Source organism: Solea senegalensis, linkage group LG4 (assembly GCF_019176455.1).
Source record: "Solea senegalensis isolate Sse05_10M linkage group LG4, IFAPA_SoseM_1, whole genome shotgun sequence".
Taxonomy (NCBI): Eukaryota; Metazoa; Chordata; class Actinopteri; order Pleuronectiformes; family Soleidae; genus Solea; species Solea senegalensis.
The window spans coordinates 9,492,561-9,508,243 of NC_058024.1; the positions used below are offsets into that span (position 1 = coordinate 9,492,561).

Sequence of the window (15,683 nt, forward strand, 5' to 3'; positions counted from 1 at the left end):
TACAGGTTGTTCTAAAAACAAAATGATAATAACAATAAAATAAACGCTAGGCATGATCACGCTAAAGCTTAATATTAAAGAAAATGTTTGACGGTTAAAACATGCAAACAGTTGAAATACTACTTTTCTCCCTTTGTCTGAAAGAAACACACATTTAAACAATGCACTCACGTGTGTGTGTGTGTGTGTGTGTGGGTGTAATATCTAATGCAGTGTAAACAAACAAAAACTTCACTCAGCCACAAATAACAACAAAGAGTGAAAGAGCGCGAGTTTAAGTTTAGAATCAAAAAAATCAGCTACGAACCCAAACAGCGAACAGCGTCTCCCTCTCTCCCTGTCTCTCTCTCTCTCTCTCTCTCTGTGTGTGTGTGTGTCTCTTTCTTTCTCTCAGTATGTGTGTGTGTATATGTCTCTCTCCCTCTTTTATCAGCTGCTTTCTTTGTTCCCGTTTAGGTCTGAAATGCGCGACTCATGCGCTCCTGCTCCAAGCAAGCGAAACACAAATATAAGCGCAGGGATGGAGAGAGAGAGAGAGGGGAGGGAGGAAGAGGGGGAGAGAGGGGGAGTAGAGTCTCCACCACGTTGTGTCTATGGAGCTGAAGAGCAGCAACAGCAACAGCAGCTTCTTCTTCAAATCCGCCCGCCAGACCAGACTCACAGCTGCAGGAGACTCACTCGTCATCGGCAACAACAAAAGACCGCACACTGAATAAACTGGAGCAAAATACTGCGCCTAAAATATGTCGCTGTATATGTATGTGTGTGTGTGTGTGTTTGTGTTTGTCTTATTAATTCGAGGCAAAACCTGCCCAAAGTCTGGCTCCTATTGTCACAAAGTCACTACATAATGTTAATGTAGCGTCCTCAGCGACACTGTGACTCTCACGTGGACTGTGGTGCTTCAAATCTTTGTCCTTCACTCCTGCAAACAAACACGCGCACTGCTGTGTGACTATAGCGCGTGCAGCCGCAGTGCCGCATTGCGCAACGCAGAGACAGAGGGTGAAGAGAGTGAAATCCATGCAGGACAAAACAAGCCTCAGTCGCCGAGGGGGCAGACCCGTGCGTTCCCGAGCTGCAACTGCATCCTGCGCTACATCTGCATTCCAGAAACACTCTTTTGTCTTTGGTTCACTCACATTATATAATGTTTATAGCACTGTTCAAAACTAAGTTACAAAAACAACAAAAAGGAGCATGAAGAAATACAAACAGCAACAAAATAATTAATAACATTAAGTGGCCCAGGGCCGGCCCTATGCACTGCGGTGCCCTAGGAGAGAAATGGTGCCCCCCTCCATTCCCAATCTCAACCAACACATACCCAATGCACACACACACCAGTGGTGACTTTCTAGAAGCAAACCGAACCCCTAAGAAAAAAACAAAACTAGTTTTCCATGGGAAAAAGCGAAATATGTATGAGAATGGCGGACAACAATGAGACTATGTAACACATTAATACACAATGTGTTATAAAACACTATAGAACAGAAGTATGGACACATTGCAAGCAAAAAACTAAACAAAACTACTCTAATACTGACTAAATAATAGTAAATGGTAATACAAGTGAAAAAAATAAAGACAATTGTAAAGTTTGACACATCTAGATTTTCATACACTTACGTTATCAGAGGTGACAGCTCTGCTTATGCGGCTGCTCACAGTGCCCGTCACAGGGCAGTTACCTCGGCCTTTCCTATTGAAATGAACTGCTGTCAACCGATGCTAGCAACCGATTATTCAACTAATTAGATACGACTTGTGAATATTGTTTTTTGCATGGGAATTCCCATCCCTTGTATTTTTCCAGGGGCTTGTTTTCCCAAGTGGAAAACTCTCCTGAGAGGCTGCGGCTGCAGTTGGACCATTCTCCCACAGAAGTGTAACAAAGTGAATAAGTAGCACCAGGGTTGGTCTGGTCTGACTATTTCAGAAACTGCTGATCTAGTGGAATTTTTTCATGCACAATCATCTTTAGTATTTAGAGAGAATGGTCGAAAAAAATAAAATATCTACTGAGCAAGAGTTCCTTGGGTACAAATGTCTTGTGGATACCAGAGGTTAGAGGTCAGAGAAGAAAGGCAACAGTAACTCAACAACTTATTACAACCGAGGTAAGTAGAGGACCATTTCTGAACACGCAACACAGAAGAGCTACAGCAGCAGAAGACCACAAAAGGCTCTTTATTAAGTACACAAAACACCTAAAGAAGTGTCCAGTGATTATATATTCCCTATTGAATCAGTCTGTGTGTAGGCAAAGGGAGGCCATAGGAGACAAAACAATCCCAATCTCACACAGTTTAATGAGACTGGAAACACAACATCTCTCAATATGACAGCAAAAAAAAGCAGCCACATTCACATGCACACATAGCTTATCAAAAATATCAGAAACGTGTGTCATAAAAGATACAAAAATAAAAAGAGAGAATGAGAAACATGTGTATATTGAATGTAAATCGAAGGTTAAACTTTTATGAGAACGAATACCAAAGTGAATCTATAGGCTCATCTAATGAAATGCAGCTAATTATATCTTGCAGTTTATCCTTTTTTTGACTGGAATAATGTTTGTGTGGCTCTGTAATCCACTCACTCACCACACCAAAGTCCATAGACAAAATCAGCAATTTTATATCACGGTAAACAGGAATTGATGGTCCACTGCTGCCTCCACCCATCAGTTCAAATATGTTATTTTGAGTCCTCAGTGTTTGAAGTCCTTCGTTTGGATTTACCGCAGTGACACAAACTTTCCAAACATAGAAGCAGAGGACCATCAGCTCCTGTGTGTGCCGGAGCTAAAAATGCTGATTTTCTCCATGGACTTTGGTGCAGCAGGGGGAGGGATTTTCAAACGTCAACATCCAGGTAGAAAAGGCTGTCTAATGGCACGATAAAGCAGCACATATCCACTTTAGATACTGGTGGCTTAAGCAGGCGTGGAGTTTATGAGATAACCCTTTAATACATATTTTTTGTGTCATGTTTCCAGCGAGAATGAATGCGTTTCTCAGGCTGGCTCTCGGTGTCGACACTGAACTGGGTGAAGTCAGTGCTGTGTCAATACCTCATTCAACCATAGCTATCAACTTACAGCACACACATACAAACTTGTTTTTATATCTTAGTGAGGACACACCATTAACCTCATCATTACCTTAACCATCACAACTAAGTGCCTAACCTTAACATTTACTGTAACTCTAACCTAATCCCAAACATAAAACCCTACAACAAGCTCTTAACCCTCAAATAGACCAGACACACAAGATATAAATACAAGTACACATTGACATTGACTCCCTCTATGTTTTGCTTGTTGAGACATTACTACACTCCACAAAACACAGCAAAGCCATTCCGCACGTGTCTCACTTGTGTTTTATGGCTCTTAATTGAGTAAATAACTCAGACTGTAAGAGTGCAACAGCTGTCTCCCTCTGTAGTCAACAATAACTAAATAAATAAATAAATTCTCTTACCATCCAGGGACAGCCAGTCATGCTGAGAAGACGGCAGAGCAGGAAGGTCTCGTGCCTTGTATTCAAACACCACGGAGGAAGAGATGACTTCACCACCCATAGCGACCTGTAGCATCACCAGTCCAGTGTCATGGGCTGGAAACAGACACGAGGTAAAGTATTAGTACAACTGACAATGTTGTAGCAGGAGAGCATAGAATGAGAGTCCTAATTCAGGGCACCCAAAAGTGGCAGAATCCTTTTTTCAAGACTCCAAGAAAGGTTCCAAGAATCACATTTAAGAACATTTAAAACACACATTAACATACAGAACCAGGGGGTTGAGAGGAAGCAGCAGCAGCATATGTGTTATGTTCATTTGCTACTGTTCAGGGTGGCTAATACAGAGGGGATGAAGGATTTATTGCAGTTTATTTTCCGGCCTACTGGTACATTATACTGTCCACCTGAAGGCAGTAATTGGAAAGGGTGAGAAGCGTCGTCTGTGATCAGAGTTGTTGTTTCCTGATCACTGAGTGGTTGTACAGTTTGGATAAGGTGAGCTGGGGTTGGGGTGAGCAAATCATTTTGCTAGAATGATTTATTATGGGGCCACACAGTTGGTGTAGTGGTTATCACTCTTGCCTTTGCAGCAAGAAGACCCGGATTCACAACCCAGTCAGAACAAGGGCCTTTCTGCATGTCCTCCCTGTGTGTGCATGTGTTGTTTTCCGGTTTGTCTCTTTATGTGTCCCTGTTATGGACTGGTGATTTGTCCGCACCCTGCCTTTCGTCCTATGTCAGCGCCCCCCCGTGACCCTCATGTGGAGGATAGAGTAGATGATGGATGGATGATTTATTATGTGTGAGAGTGTTGTTTTGTGTTTGATAGTGAGCAGGTTGTACCAGGAGGAACTGTTTTAGGTGAGAACTGATTTAATAAGTGAGTTGAAGACCAAGATTACAATGTCCTTGTGGACCTGAGTTTCCTCAGCAGGTTATGACGTTGCTGTGCTGCTGTTGCGACTCACGAGTGAAGCAATTTCTGTTAGTCACCTATTTTGAGTATTTCTTTCTCAGATTTTTCATCATCATTACATCATTTTGAGGTGTTTTTCAACTTTTTCTAACAATATTCACTAGTTGCAGCCCTTAAACATGTAATGTACTAAGGAGAAGTTATCAAAGTCGGACTAACACATCCTGATAATGTTGTTGCGAGTGTAATTACTATTTCCTGTATGTATTCAACCACAACCACACTTGCCGGGGTGCTCTGCACATACTTCACACTTCCTGTCCTTGGCATTAACATGGAAATATTACGTAGAATAACAGAATAAGAAGACAATGTGAAAAAGACATTAAAATCAGAACTGGTGTATTTTCAAAACAGGTGAGGAGACATAGGATGGAGTTTGACTTTTGCCACCAAATAAAGTTGTTCTACTCTGTGAAATAATAGGTCAGTTGGATAAAGCGAAGCTGAAAGGGGGGCATATCATCATTTAATATAGTGGAGGCGGACATACTACATTCAATAAATCCAGTCCCCACTAGTGCTAGTGTACGGGGAAAAGGACAACAGTCCAATTAAATGGCGTAGTCGAGGTTCAAACAACAGCTCAATGTAACCGTGCATGGAAACAAAGTGACTGTTGACTGGAGCCCACATGGTCTACAGGGGCCACAGATGCAGTCAGCGAAAGGCTGCAGAACCTTAATTGAAACACAGATATAGACTGTGAATATCTAGTGTTACTCCAGCTCTTGTGTGCCTGCGAGACACTATTTGCCAAACACTTTCCCCCCCGATCAAACTTAATGTGGTGGGATATGACTCATGTGTCACTTCCTGTACCATCCCTGAGAACCAGTTCTCTGGTGCACAGTGTACACAGCATGTTTGCCAGACAGTGTCTCTCCTCACAGCGATCTACTAATATTCTTGTATCAAAGGTACTGCCTTTCCTGTATGCTGAATTTAAGATTATTTAAGAGTTGTTTGTATGTGTGTGTGTGGACATGGGTGTGTTACCTGGGCAGTAGCAGCGCAGCACCCCAGGCTGGATGAGAGCAGCAGGGACACTGATGTGGTCAAAGAGGCAGCTGTACTCACTGCTCGACTCCAACCACGGGCCGGTGATCAGCACCTTCACTCCGCCCTGCAGCACAAAAACACAGACCTCTGACTCATATTGTGGCAGCTCCTTTCTCTACAGGAAACTGCAACTCGGTGCAAGTTCAGACACTTTGTAAGGTTCAACTGCCCAATCAGCCAATCACATGGCAGCAACGCAACGCATTTAGGTCAACATCAGAATGACAAAAAAAGTGATTTAAGTGACTTTTAACATGACATCGTTGTTGGTGTCAGACAGGTTGGACTTTATTAGAATCTTAGAAACAGCTGATCTAGTGGGACTTTCACACACAACTACTGTTGAGGGATTTTCTTTAACCAACGTTTTGGAAAGTCAGTTCAGCTCCGTACTGAGGAGAACAGAGGTAACATCAGACATCACTGCAGATTCTGACAAGCAGCTTGCCAGGGCTGATTCATATAGTCATGTATCTATGCCTTTAACATATTCTTCTATATGATGTTTAAGTAGAACCTAGATGACACAAACTGTCTCTGGAATGATCTGCCATAGTGTCTGAGGTCTGACTCTGACGGGTTCTGATTTCCGTGGGGAGTTCCGCGTCTAATCATGTCCCTTCAACAAGAGTTTAGGAACAACAAGGCATCTAGTTTGACTGTGGCTAAAACACTAATGTAAGTTAGTGAGAGAGATGGGTGAAGATCAGACATCTCCCTCACAACCATCTCTAGGCTTTACAGAGAATGGTCCAAAAAAGAGAAAATAATACGCAGTGAGTGTCAGTTTTCTGTGTGATACAAGCCAGAGATCGGAGGAGAATGTCCTCACTGGTATGAAAGGATAGACAGGAAACACTCATAACCAGTCAAATTCAAATAAATACTGAAGACCACATGTCAGTCTTAACTAAAGACATTGTGCACATCAGTGAGTGAAAAGGATTCAAGTGACTGAACTGTGATCTGAAATGTGATGTGTGTCAGGGCGACTACATGCTTGTGTTTCCTCCTATCGGTCAGAAAAACATGATTCAGAGACACAGTGGTCTAAAAATGGAACCGTATTGTCTTTTTTTATAACTTTAAAGTGAGAGATATTACAACCTGGCTCATTTTCAAAGTAATAGCAGCAGGTCTGGTGTGGTACGAACACTCATCTAAAAGACACTGCCACGTGAAGCCAATAATAACATATTGTCGCCCACAAATGTTGAGATTATGAAGTGAGATGACACAACAACTAATGACACTCAATTTCAAACGCCATTTACCTGATTTGTATAAATATCACACAAATACCCTTTGAGCTTTTTGGGTGAAAACTGTGATGTTTTTTCCAAGAAACAATAATGGAATAACCAGAGTGATGCAACACTGATGATCACAGAGCAAAGCTGGGAAAATATAAGCTGAATATGAGCATATTTTTGTGAAATTGTTAGTTATTCAAAACTGTAGTGTTTCACTTTTAAATGTTAAAAAAACAAGAATATCAGCTCCACATGACTCTCTCAGTGAATGTTTTACGTCAAGACAGACAGAGGCAACAGCAACATTGTGCTAGCAAATGTCTATAATGTACATTCTGGTTTACCTTTTAATAGTTTTGTTGTTAACATTTTCTATATTGTACTTTCACATAATACATAATGTACATTCTGGTTTACCTTTTAATAGTTTTGTTGTTAACATTTTCTATATTGTACTTTCACATAATACATGTTTCGTTTAGTTATTGCCTTTACTTTTACTGTCTTTACTGTCTTATCTTCTCTTACCTTATCTTATCTTAAAGCAAGATGACTGCAAATAAGTTGGAGTATGACTGAAAACACAAAGAAGCCTTGTGCTACTGCTGTATACATACAAATGCTCCCACAGTCAGGTCTGACAGTATTGCTTGACAGAGCACATAACTCATAAGCCTTGTTACTATGTAAAGTTAGTATTTACATTGCATGTATTGTAATCTGACATTTTGTTAGTTCCTCCTCTTTAAACTGACATTTATTTTGAAAGAATAGTGTGCCGAAAAACAATGATGTAAACGACAAACCGTACTCATAAAACGCAAAAAGAGCTAACGAGTGGCAACAAGGTACATTAAGAGATTTTTTTTCTAAATTAAAGGGTAGTCGAGTGATCTAACTGTTATTTTTACCTCCTAGTTTATGGAGTAGTTGTTAAGTTTCGCTCGCAATCACTGTTTCTTTTATTTGCCATGTTTCAGGAGCGTCAAATGTATTGTTTTGTTTTCCGTTTATATACTTTATGTTTAGCCCTTACATTAACAAACTGAATAGTCAAGGCTTTCCCTTTCTGTGACTGGATGTTACATTAATGCTACATTGTTTCTGTTCATAAAGACCAAACAGAGGCAGAATAATGACATCAGCATCAAAACTCACTAAAAGTTAAGCACTGCAGCTGTTTTTTCCACAAGCAGTTGCTTGTTTTTTGTCAACGATGGTTGTAAGATGCTGTTTCAAACGTGTCATCATAATTCAATGACAGTATTAGTGTCACTGAATTGTTACACTGTGGTACACTGGTACATTAATGAGGCCACCCAGGGGAATCCGTGTGAAATTGCAATTTCATCAAAATCCATTCAGCCAAGTCGGAGATATTCTGACTCCTTAATGACCACACAGTCAGCCTGGCAGTGCGAGTAGCACACGTTAAGCAAACTTCATTTCAGTGTTTAACGTCGTTATGAATCACCGTCGACCATGTGGGTGAGGGACTAATTTTATGTTAGTGAGAACAATGAATAAATAATAAAAGATCATGTTGAGTTTACCAACCTCTGGATAAGACCACTCGGGGGAGTAGTCTGTCACCCCAAACAGCCTCCCGGTCTCCTGGAGGAGTCCCAGAGCTCCCTGCTCCACCTCTGAGCCCTGCAGGTGGCCCACTACTGCGCCTTGCTCCTCCCCAGCTGCGCCCTCCTGTGGCATGAGAACCCCAGTGACTGCTGCTCCCACCCCACCTCCAGACCCTTCCACTGAGATGAAATCATTGATGAGATCAGAGAACTGGCTTCCAAATGAAGCCTCAAAACCTTCCAGGCTGATGGCCGATCCCGCCCCGGCTGCTGTGGCCGACACGGCTCCACCTTGCTGTGGCATAGGAGAGCTGAAGAGCGCCCCCTCTATGTTTGTACCAGCAGCTATTGACTGAGGACTGGCCACCACTGACCCACCGGCCCCTGGTAAGCTTACACCGTTGCAGAGAATTTCATTCTCCCCTCCTCCGGCTCCTCCACCTCCCCCTCCCCCACCCTCCTCTCCTCCTCCGTTGTCATCTGTGGGTTGCAGGTAGTGCTCTGTGTCCACGCTCGTGTAGGCCTCATGAGGATCCCCAGGCTTGAGTAGTAACTCCCCTCCATTCTCAGAAGCTTTCTCTAAGACTCCCACCTCTTGATGCCCGCTGCTGACGGACTGGTCGACAGTCGTGTCCTGTGTTGTGAGGGGAAAAGCCGCTGCTCCTTGTCCGTTCCGTCCACATAGGGCCTGCTGGTCTGGGTTGGCTTGGTGGAGGTGTGAATGTGGATCTCCGTTGGTGATGGGAGAGTCCGTTGGCACCGTGGGCAGACCGATGTATGTTTGGGCCTCACCTGATTCCTGCGATCCCTCGGTACCGTTGGTCTGCAGCTGGGAGGACTGGCTAGTCTGGGGGGAGGCCTGGAGGAAGAGGCTTGGGGAGGGGTGGTGTGGGGTCTGGCCGAGACTCGGGACACAGGCAGATGACATGACAGCACTGAAGTCCATCTGCTCCAAGGTGGTGCTGGGGCTGAGGCCTGTTCCTTCCCCCACGTAGCTGTTCTGAGTGGTCAGCGGCTGCTCCAGTGGTGACGGTTCCGTCTTGATGTTGTTTACGAGGGCAGGGTTGTAGATGAAGCCATTCGAGGGGCAGTGGAGTACTCCATCATCACCGTTACACCCCTCAGTCTTCCCTCCACCTCCTCCATACGTCTGGCCCTGCTTGGGGTTGTTGAGGAAGCAATCTGGGTCAAACGTCATGGTGGTTTCAGGAAGTGTGACCGCTCCTCCAGAGTCTAGAGAGCTGGACAGAACCAACTCTCCTCCCTCGCCTAAGCCCACTCCACCAGGAAACGATGCAAACCTCTGGTTGTCAGGGGCGACGGCCAATAGGATGCCAGCGGTGGTGCTTTCGTGGGTGGAGGCCAGAAGATGGGTGTGTCCAGCGGAGTAAACCGAATCCCCAGTGAGTGTGGTGACCTCAGACATGAACACAGCTGTGCTCTGTGACAGACCAGCCCCAATGGAGAGAGCAGGACTGTCGGCCATGTCACTGGCGATTGACAGCGGGGAGCTCTGTGTGGTGTCAGGAACCTCCACCTGGTTGTTGGAAGTTGAAGAGGAGACCTCCATGCTGCTCTGAGGGAGTAACGAGGGTTTGGTTATCCTGCCATTCCTCCTCTCTCCTCCGCCCACTCTGCTCCTGCCTCCTCCAGGACTAGGATCTGTCTGGCCCTCCGACACATCGCTGTTCTGGACCTCTGTGGCCTCCGACTCCTCATCTCGCTGGCCTGCTGCGACGCCGGTACCCACTGCAGGTCCACCTCCTGCTGCTGCCCCTGTCTCCTGCTTGGATGAGATGATGCGCTGCTTGACACTGGAACATTTCTGATGTAGGCTGCTCCCAGCACCTGACAGAAGAGACAAGAAAAGGAAAAACGCCATTTAATTCAATGTCATCAAACGTTATTCTTTCAGCAGCTCAGGTCATTTAGGTCAATAAAATTGATATCAGTACATTTTTATGACCATAATAGGCAATGCTGCTACTATAATTAACACTATTAAATAAAAATATTATAACTGTCTTTACAACAACTCCTCCTCTCCCTCTCCTCTTGCCCCCGTTTTCGAGGCAGATGGCTGAACATCTGAGTCTGATTCTGCCAAAAAATTCAGCAACAATTCACTTTACAGGACAGTAACAACATTATATTATGTTAATAAGGTGTGTGGTAATGATGTTGAAATGGGGAGGTAATATTATCGTAATACCATCATATGTCAAAGTAATATCTTGGTAATAACAAAGTAAAATGTGTATGGGGCATGGGGGAGGATTATAATATGGTAGTTATAATTCTGATTCCCCACAATGTTAAAGTGAAAGTATTATGTTGTTTTTAGAACAGCGTCATTCTCCTTTATCAAGCTATTAACTTGATATTACTTGTGGCATATGACAATATTATCTCCTTATTACCACACTATTACCAGTGTTATTCCAGACCTAGAAACTGCATTAAAAATAAAATGATGTTACCGTGTTGATGCTGTACTGTCTTGTAAAAAATCTCCCTGTTAAAAGTGAGTTTCTCTTCTCTCAGTCTTACTATGTAAAGAGCCCCGAGATAAATGTATGTAGTGATCTGGCATTGTACAAACAAAATTGCTTTGATTTAACGTTGCATTCTTTCACATCCATTTGACAGTGCACAGTGGTGCCACCCAGTGGACAGAGTCTACACTACAAAATCCACTTCATGAATGTAGTTTTTTGTGTTGCAGAGAACAGAGAGCATTAGCAGGAATGAACAATATGGCCAACACATTATTACAATAATTGTTTCTTACATTAATACACATATTAAATAATAATTGTAAAAATTAGTCAGCTATTTAAAGATTCATTTTTGCTGTTAAGTGAACATTATAGCAACCTGTTAATTGTGGTTAACTTTGTGGACAGAAAACCAGAGAACAACAGAGAAACATCACCCACGCACATGCTAGTTTTACATTCTTTGTGTGGACACTCATAGACATAATGCATTCCCTAGCCCCTTACCCTTACCTTAACCATCACAACTCATTGCCTAACCCTAATCCAATTTTAATCCTAACCTTAACCAAGGTCAACAACACGTTAACGCCCAAAAAGCCCTACAAAGATGTGAGGACGAGCCAAAATGTCCTCACTCCGTATGGTTCTTATGATTGCTCGTCCTCACAAAGCAACAAATACAAGAACACACACACACTGCAGCACACAGACCAAGGACAGATGGAAATTGATTATCTCTCCTTCATGTGACAGTTTAATGACATCCATTCAAGAGATTATGTGAAAATACAAAACGGTTCTTGACTATAGAGTAAGTTTCATGTTGGCTATTCCACACACATACTCTTTCAGATCCAGCAGTGTGTGTTTTCTTCAAACTAACTTTGCCAAGGTCTTTATCAGGGAAGAGGAAAAAAAACCAAAAGCTTCAGCTAAACCTGCTCCACGCACTTTAAACTACAAACTCCAGCACATGAGAGCAAGCAAAGGTAATGCAGGGTTCACTAAAGTGAGCAGCGAATGAGAAGCATTCAAAGACCCTGGTACATTCCTGTGCAAGGTTCACAGGGTTATTACTATATTACAAATGTGCAGTCCACTAACCAAGGCTTACTGCTGCTGCCACCTTGGCAATACACTCATTACAAATCAGATTTTTTTTCTATCAATGCAATATTTTAAAAATGATTTTAATATTATTACAAATAGTTGCATTACCTGGATTTTTATAATCAAATGATTGAATGAATATTCATGCATATCCCTACTTTATTTCAATACTGATCCTGTTTTATATTGATACTGAAGAGAATTCAATTGCAATTGAATTATTGTTTTTTAAATTATTGTCCAGCCCTGCACTACAGTAACTATTTATTAAATCTAATTTTATTGTATTAATTCTCAGACATTGAGTGATTATACTTTCAAACTTTAAAGTGTTCAGCAAATAATTTCATAAACATGAGGCAAAGTCAGGCAAAGTTCAGCATCAATAAATAAATAAACCCTTGGATCCTGGTGAGAGTGCCACCTGGTGGAGGGAAGCTGAAGACTATTTGAGGCCAGTGAAACTGGGGGAGGATTTAGCAAATATGGCACTGTACTCAAAAGTAAATACTTGTATGCAAAATGAAGAATTATCTTCTTTTAGATTTCAGTTTTAACACCCGAGAGCCTCAGCAGCTCCCAAATCAACATCTAAATTAACATTTCCAGGATTTAGCTCGAGCAAAATAACAAACATGAAATAGTTTAAGTGTCACAGACCTAATGCCCACAAACCCCAATGACCACAGAGGGATCAAGTCAGTGATCAAGAGACAAGAGCAGAGCGACATTTTGTGCCAAGAAATTGGGGCAAATCAAGGAGCGAGAGGGGAAAAATGGGAGTGAGGTTGTATTTAAGTCAAAAAGCCTCTTAGTTTTGCTCATCTGTCCTTATTTGGCCTTTCAAACCAGATCAAAGCAGGCTGAGATTAGGTTAGTCTGTGTGTCTGCATGTGATGCTGTGTGTACTGGACTTATCAACTCCCTGAAGCTCATTTATGAATAATACATGCTGGATATTTCAGGCTCTGTCTTCTTCCTTCCTTGTTTTCCTCCCTTCCTTGATTGCAATGTTTTCCGGCCTCTAGGTGGCAGCATGGTGCTGGCAGCTGGAACCGCCGTGCCTCTAAAGCTAAGAAGCCTGGCTGAAGGTTAGTATGTAAATATTGACCGCCTTGTCAGAAAAAGTAGCCTTTTTGAAAAACCAATGCTATCTTGAAATGTATCACTGCTTTGTTAGCTGCAGTTCTCACCTCATATACACAAGGACGCTGTGTTCAGAACCTTCTTTCATCAAAATGTAAATAAGAATAACGCCACCTTCAATGTCTGAAAAACCTTTTTGGCAAGTCGAGCTGTTACGTTTTGCTCTTCTTCTTCTTTAATTCTACTTGCAGCAACATGTCAGCACAACACCCAAGCCAAATTATTAACTCTGGCAAAATTAGATATTTTCCTCTTTCATGCAAGAGAGGCATTTTCATATCACCTCCACTGAATTGTCGTAAGCACCTGTTGTCTCATCTAATAAGTGATGGCACAGCTCCAGACTCTGCCGCTTTTCTGCTGCCAAGTTGTTTATAAAGCATAAAAACAAGCCGGTGAACCAAACTGTCTGTTTCGGATTTACAACACCGGTTCCCCACAGATTAATTTTGAAGCTTGGCTAGTGTAGGTCATCATCTTTTTCATCACTACTGTACCATGACAAGCGTGGTATTGTTATTGAGCCAAGGTGACTCATTGAAAAAAGAAAAAAAGAAAAAAAAAAAAATGAAAACTTAGATAGAGGTGAGTGCTGACGTGACAGTAAAGTGAACTCACACATGGGTTTGAGTTGTCCAATCAGCTCCTCCTTGCTCCACTTGGCCCACTCCTTCCTGTCCGTGTTGATGGAGCAGAGGACAGGACCGCATGGCTTCCCGCTGTCGTCCACCGCCGGTACGTTCAGGTAGTGCACCAGAACAATGTCTGGGTTCTGCAGCAGCAGCACGGGGACACAAACACAGGCAAAGACACGCACAGGCACACATGGTGTTAGTTTAACACAAGCCTATATTCAGTGATGTGTAAGCAGTGACAGAATTAGATGCACAGCATGTCATCTCTGCAGCTTTAGTCTCTTAATCAAAACATAAAAAAAGCCCTAGTTTCATGACGTAGTTGCACGGCAATCAAAATAAAAGACAACAACTAGAAGTACCAAATATTTCCCCCACACACGATCGGTTCTGGGCATGCGCCGGCCACCATGCATGCGCTACGGCAAAAAAGCAACCCAGTTTTCTTTTAGTTTTTTAAGAACAGAATAGAAAAGATGTACTTTATTGATCCCGAACTGGAAAATTAAAGTGTAGCAGCAGCAAGACATATAATATACATAGAATACATAACCTAAAGATGAGGAGTGTATAATAAATATAAAATAAATAAACAGTAGGGTGTAAAAGAGACAAAAGTATTATGAATTTGAATAACCTTTAATCACTTTACAATGAACTATGAATCGAAGAACAATAATAATAAAAAAAACTAACAAATTGACCGACTTGAGTACATTAATCCAAAACTTTAATCACTTTGCTTTTAGATGGTTCATATTGTGCCTTTGGATGTTGTTTTAGTCTATCTGTAATGTCTTATTTTATCAGCCCTGTACGTTGTTATTGTATTCTTATCGGTTTTTCATGTGTGTACACTTTGTATGTTTTTATTTATTTATACAAATCAATTTATTATTATCATTAATATTATTTCTTTTTTTTTTATGTTTTAATGGACGACATGTGAATATGTGATTCTTCCAGTAATAAAATCAAGTTAATTAGTTGGCAAATGACCCCGTGAAAGTCAATTTACATAGATAATATGCACGGAAAAGATAGGGCATTGTCATAAAACATGCTTGGTGCATGTGTTGCGGGTACAGATCGGCCACCGACAGAGGCTTCGACCCAAAAGTTTAAGTAGAGACTTATGATGTCATTAAAACGCAACAATTATAAATAGAAATACTGATTTCTTTGTATTTAAAGATCATTGAAAACATTTTAACTACACCACTCGTTGCACTTTTTAAGACATTTCAATGGAAAAGAATGTTACATATTAGAACTTTAAAGGTGCAGTGCGTAACTTTCGGTGATTTTCTGCCTCCATTTGTTCTCCGTGAACAGAGACAATTCAACATAATTTGTATGCCGTGTCCTTCGTCTAAGATCAGGCTGTCATACAACACCAGCAGACCTGACTGAGGGAGATTTTGTGTGTACACAGCGACAGCACACAGGGGCCGGTGGGGACAAGAAGTGTTTATCCCCTGAAACTTGCTGAATGAGAGAGTTTTATGAGCATGAAAATTCACACCTGAAACTTTTTATGGGTGCTTCTTTGTGCATTTAGTCTTATTTTCCAGCACAATGTTGCTCCACTATACAGTTCCAGCACTATTCGGCTTGACACAGCTCGACTCTACACAGTTTCAGTCATTTTCAGTTGTTTTCAGTGTACTGAATCATTAGAATCAGTTCATTAAAAAGATTAGTTGCTGATTAGTGCTGCATGACCGGAGCACAGACTCCGTCGGACACTGTCACTGAACTGAAATATGACTGAACGGGTCGTGAACGGGTCTTTCAGCAGTGCTGTCGCTCAATACACCAGACTCCTGTGTTAAATATTGAGCTTTTGGAGAAATCCTTGCTAAATGTTGGACATGAACACAT

The 15,683-nt window shown here is 42.0% G+C and overlaps 1 protein-coding gene across 5 annotated transcripts in view; it reads right to left on the reverse strand.

Annotated features, from left to right (window-relative positions):
* LOC122768388 (calmodulin-binding transcription activator 1-like) overlaps positions 1-15,683 on the reverse strand; it is an 86,775-nt gene that overhangs the window by 11,576 nt on the left and 59,516 nt on the right. For all 5 annotated transcript variants that reach the window (XM_044024353.1, XM_044024354.1, XM_044024352.1 and 2 more), the window contains 4 exons: positions 13,783-13,936; positions 8,388-10,255; positions 5,515-5,641; positions 3,498-3,632 (listed from right to left, as the gene is read on the reverse strand). In XM_044024353.1, the coding sequence (XP_043880288.1) occupies positions 3,498-3,632; positions 5,515-5,641; positions 8,388-10,255; positions 13,783-13,936 (2,284 nt within the window). The remainder of the gene's footprint in view (positions 1-3,497; positions 3,633-5,514; positions 5,642-8,387; positions 10,256-13,782; positions 13,937-15,683) is intronic.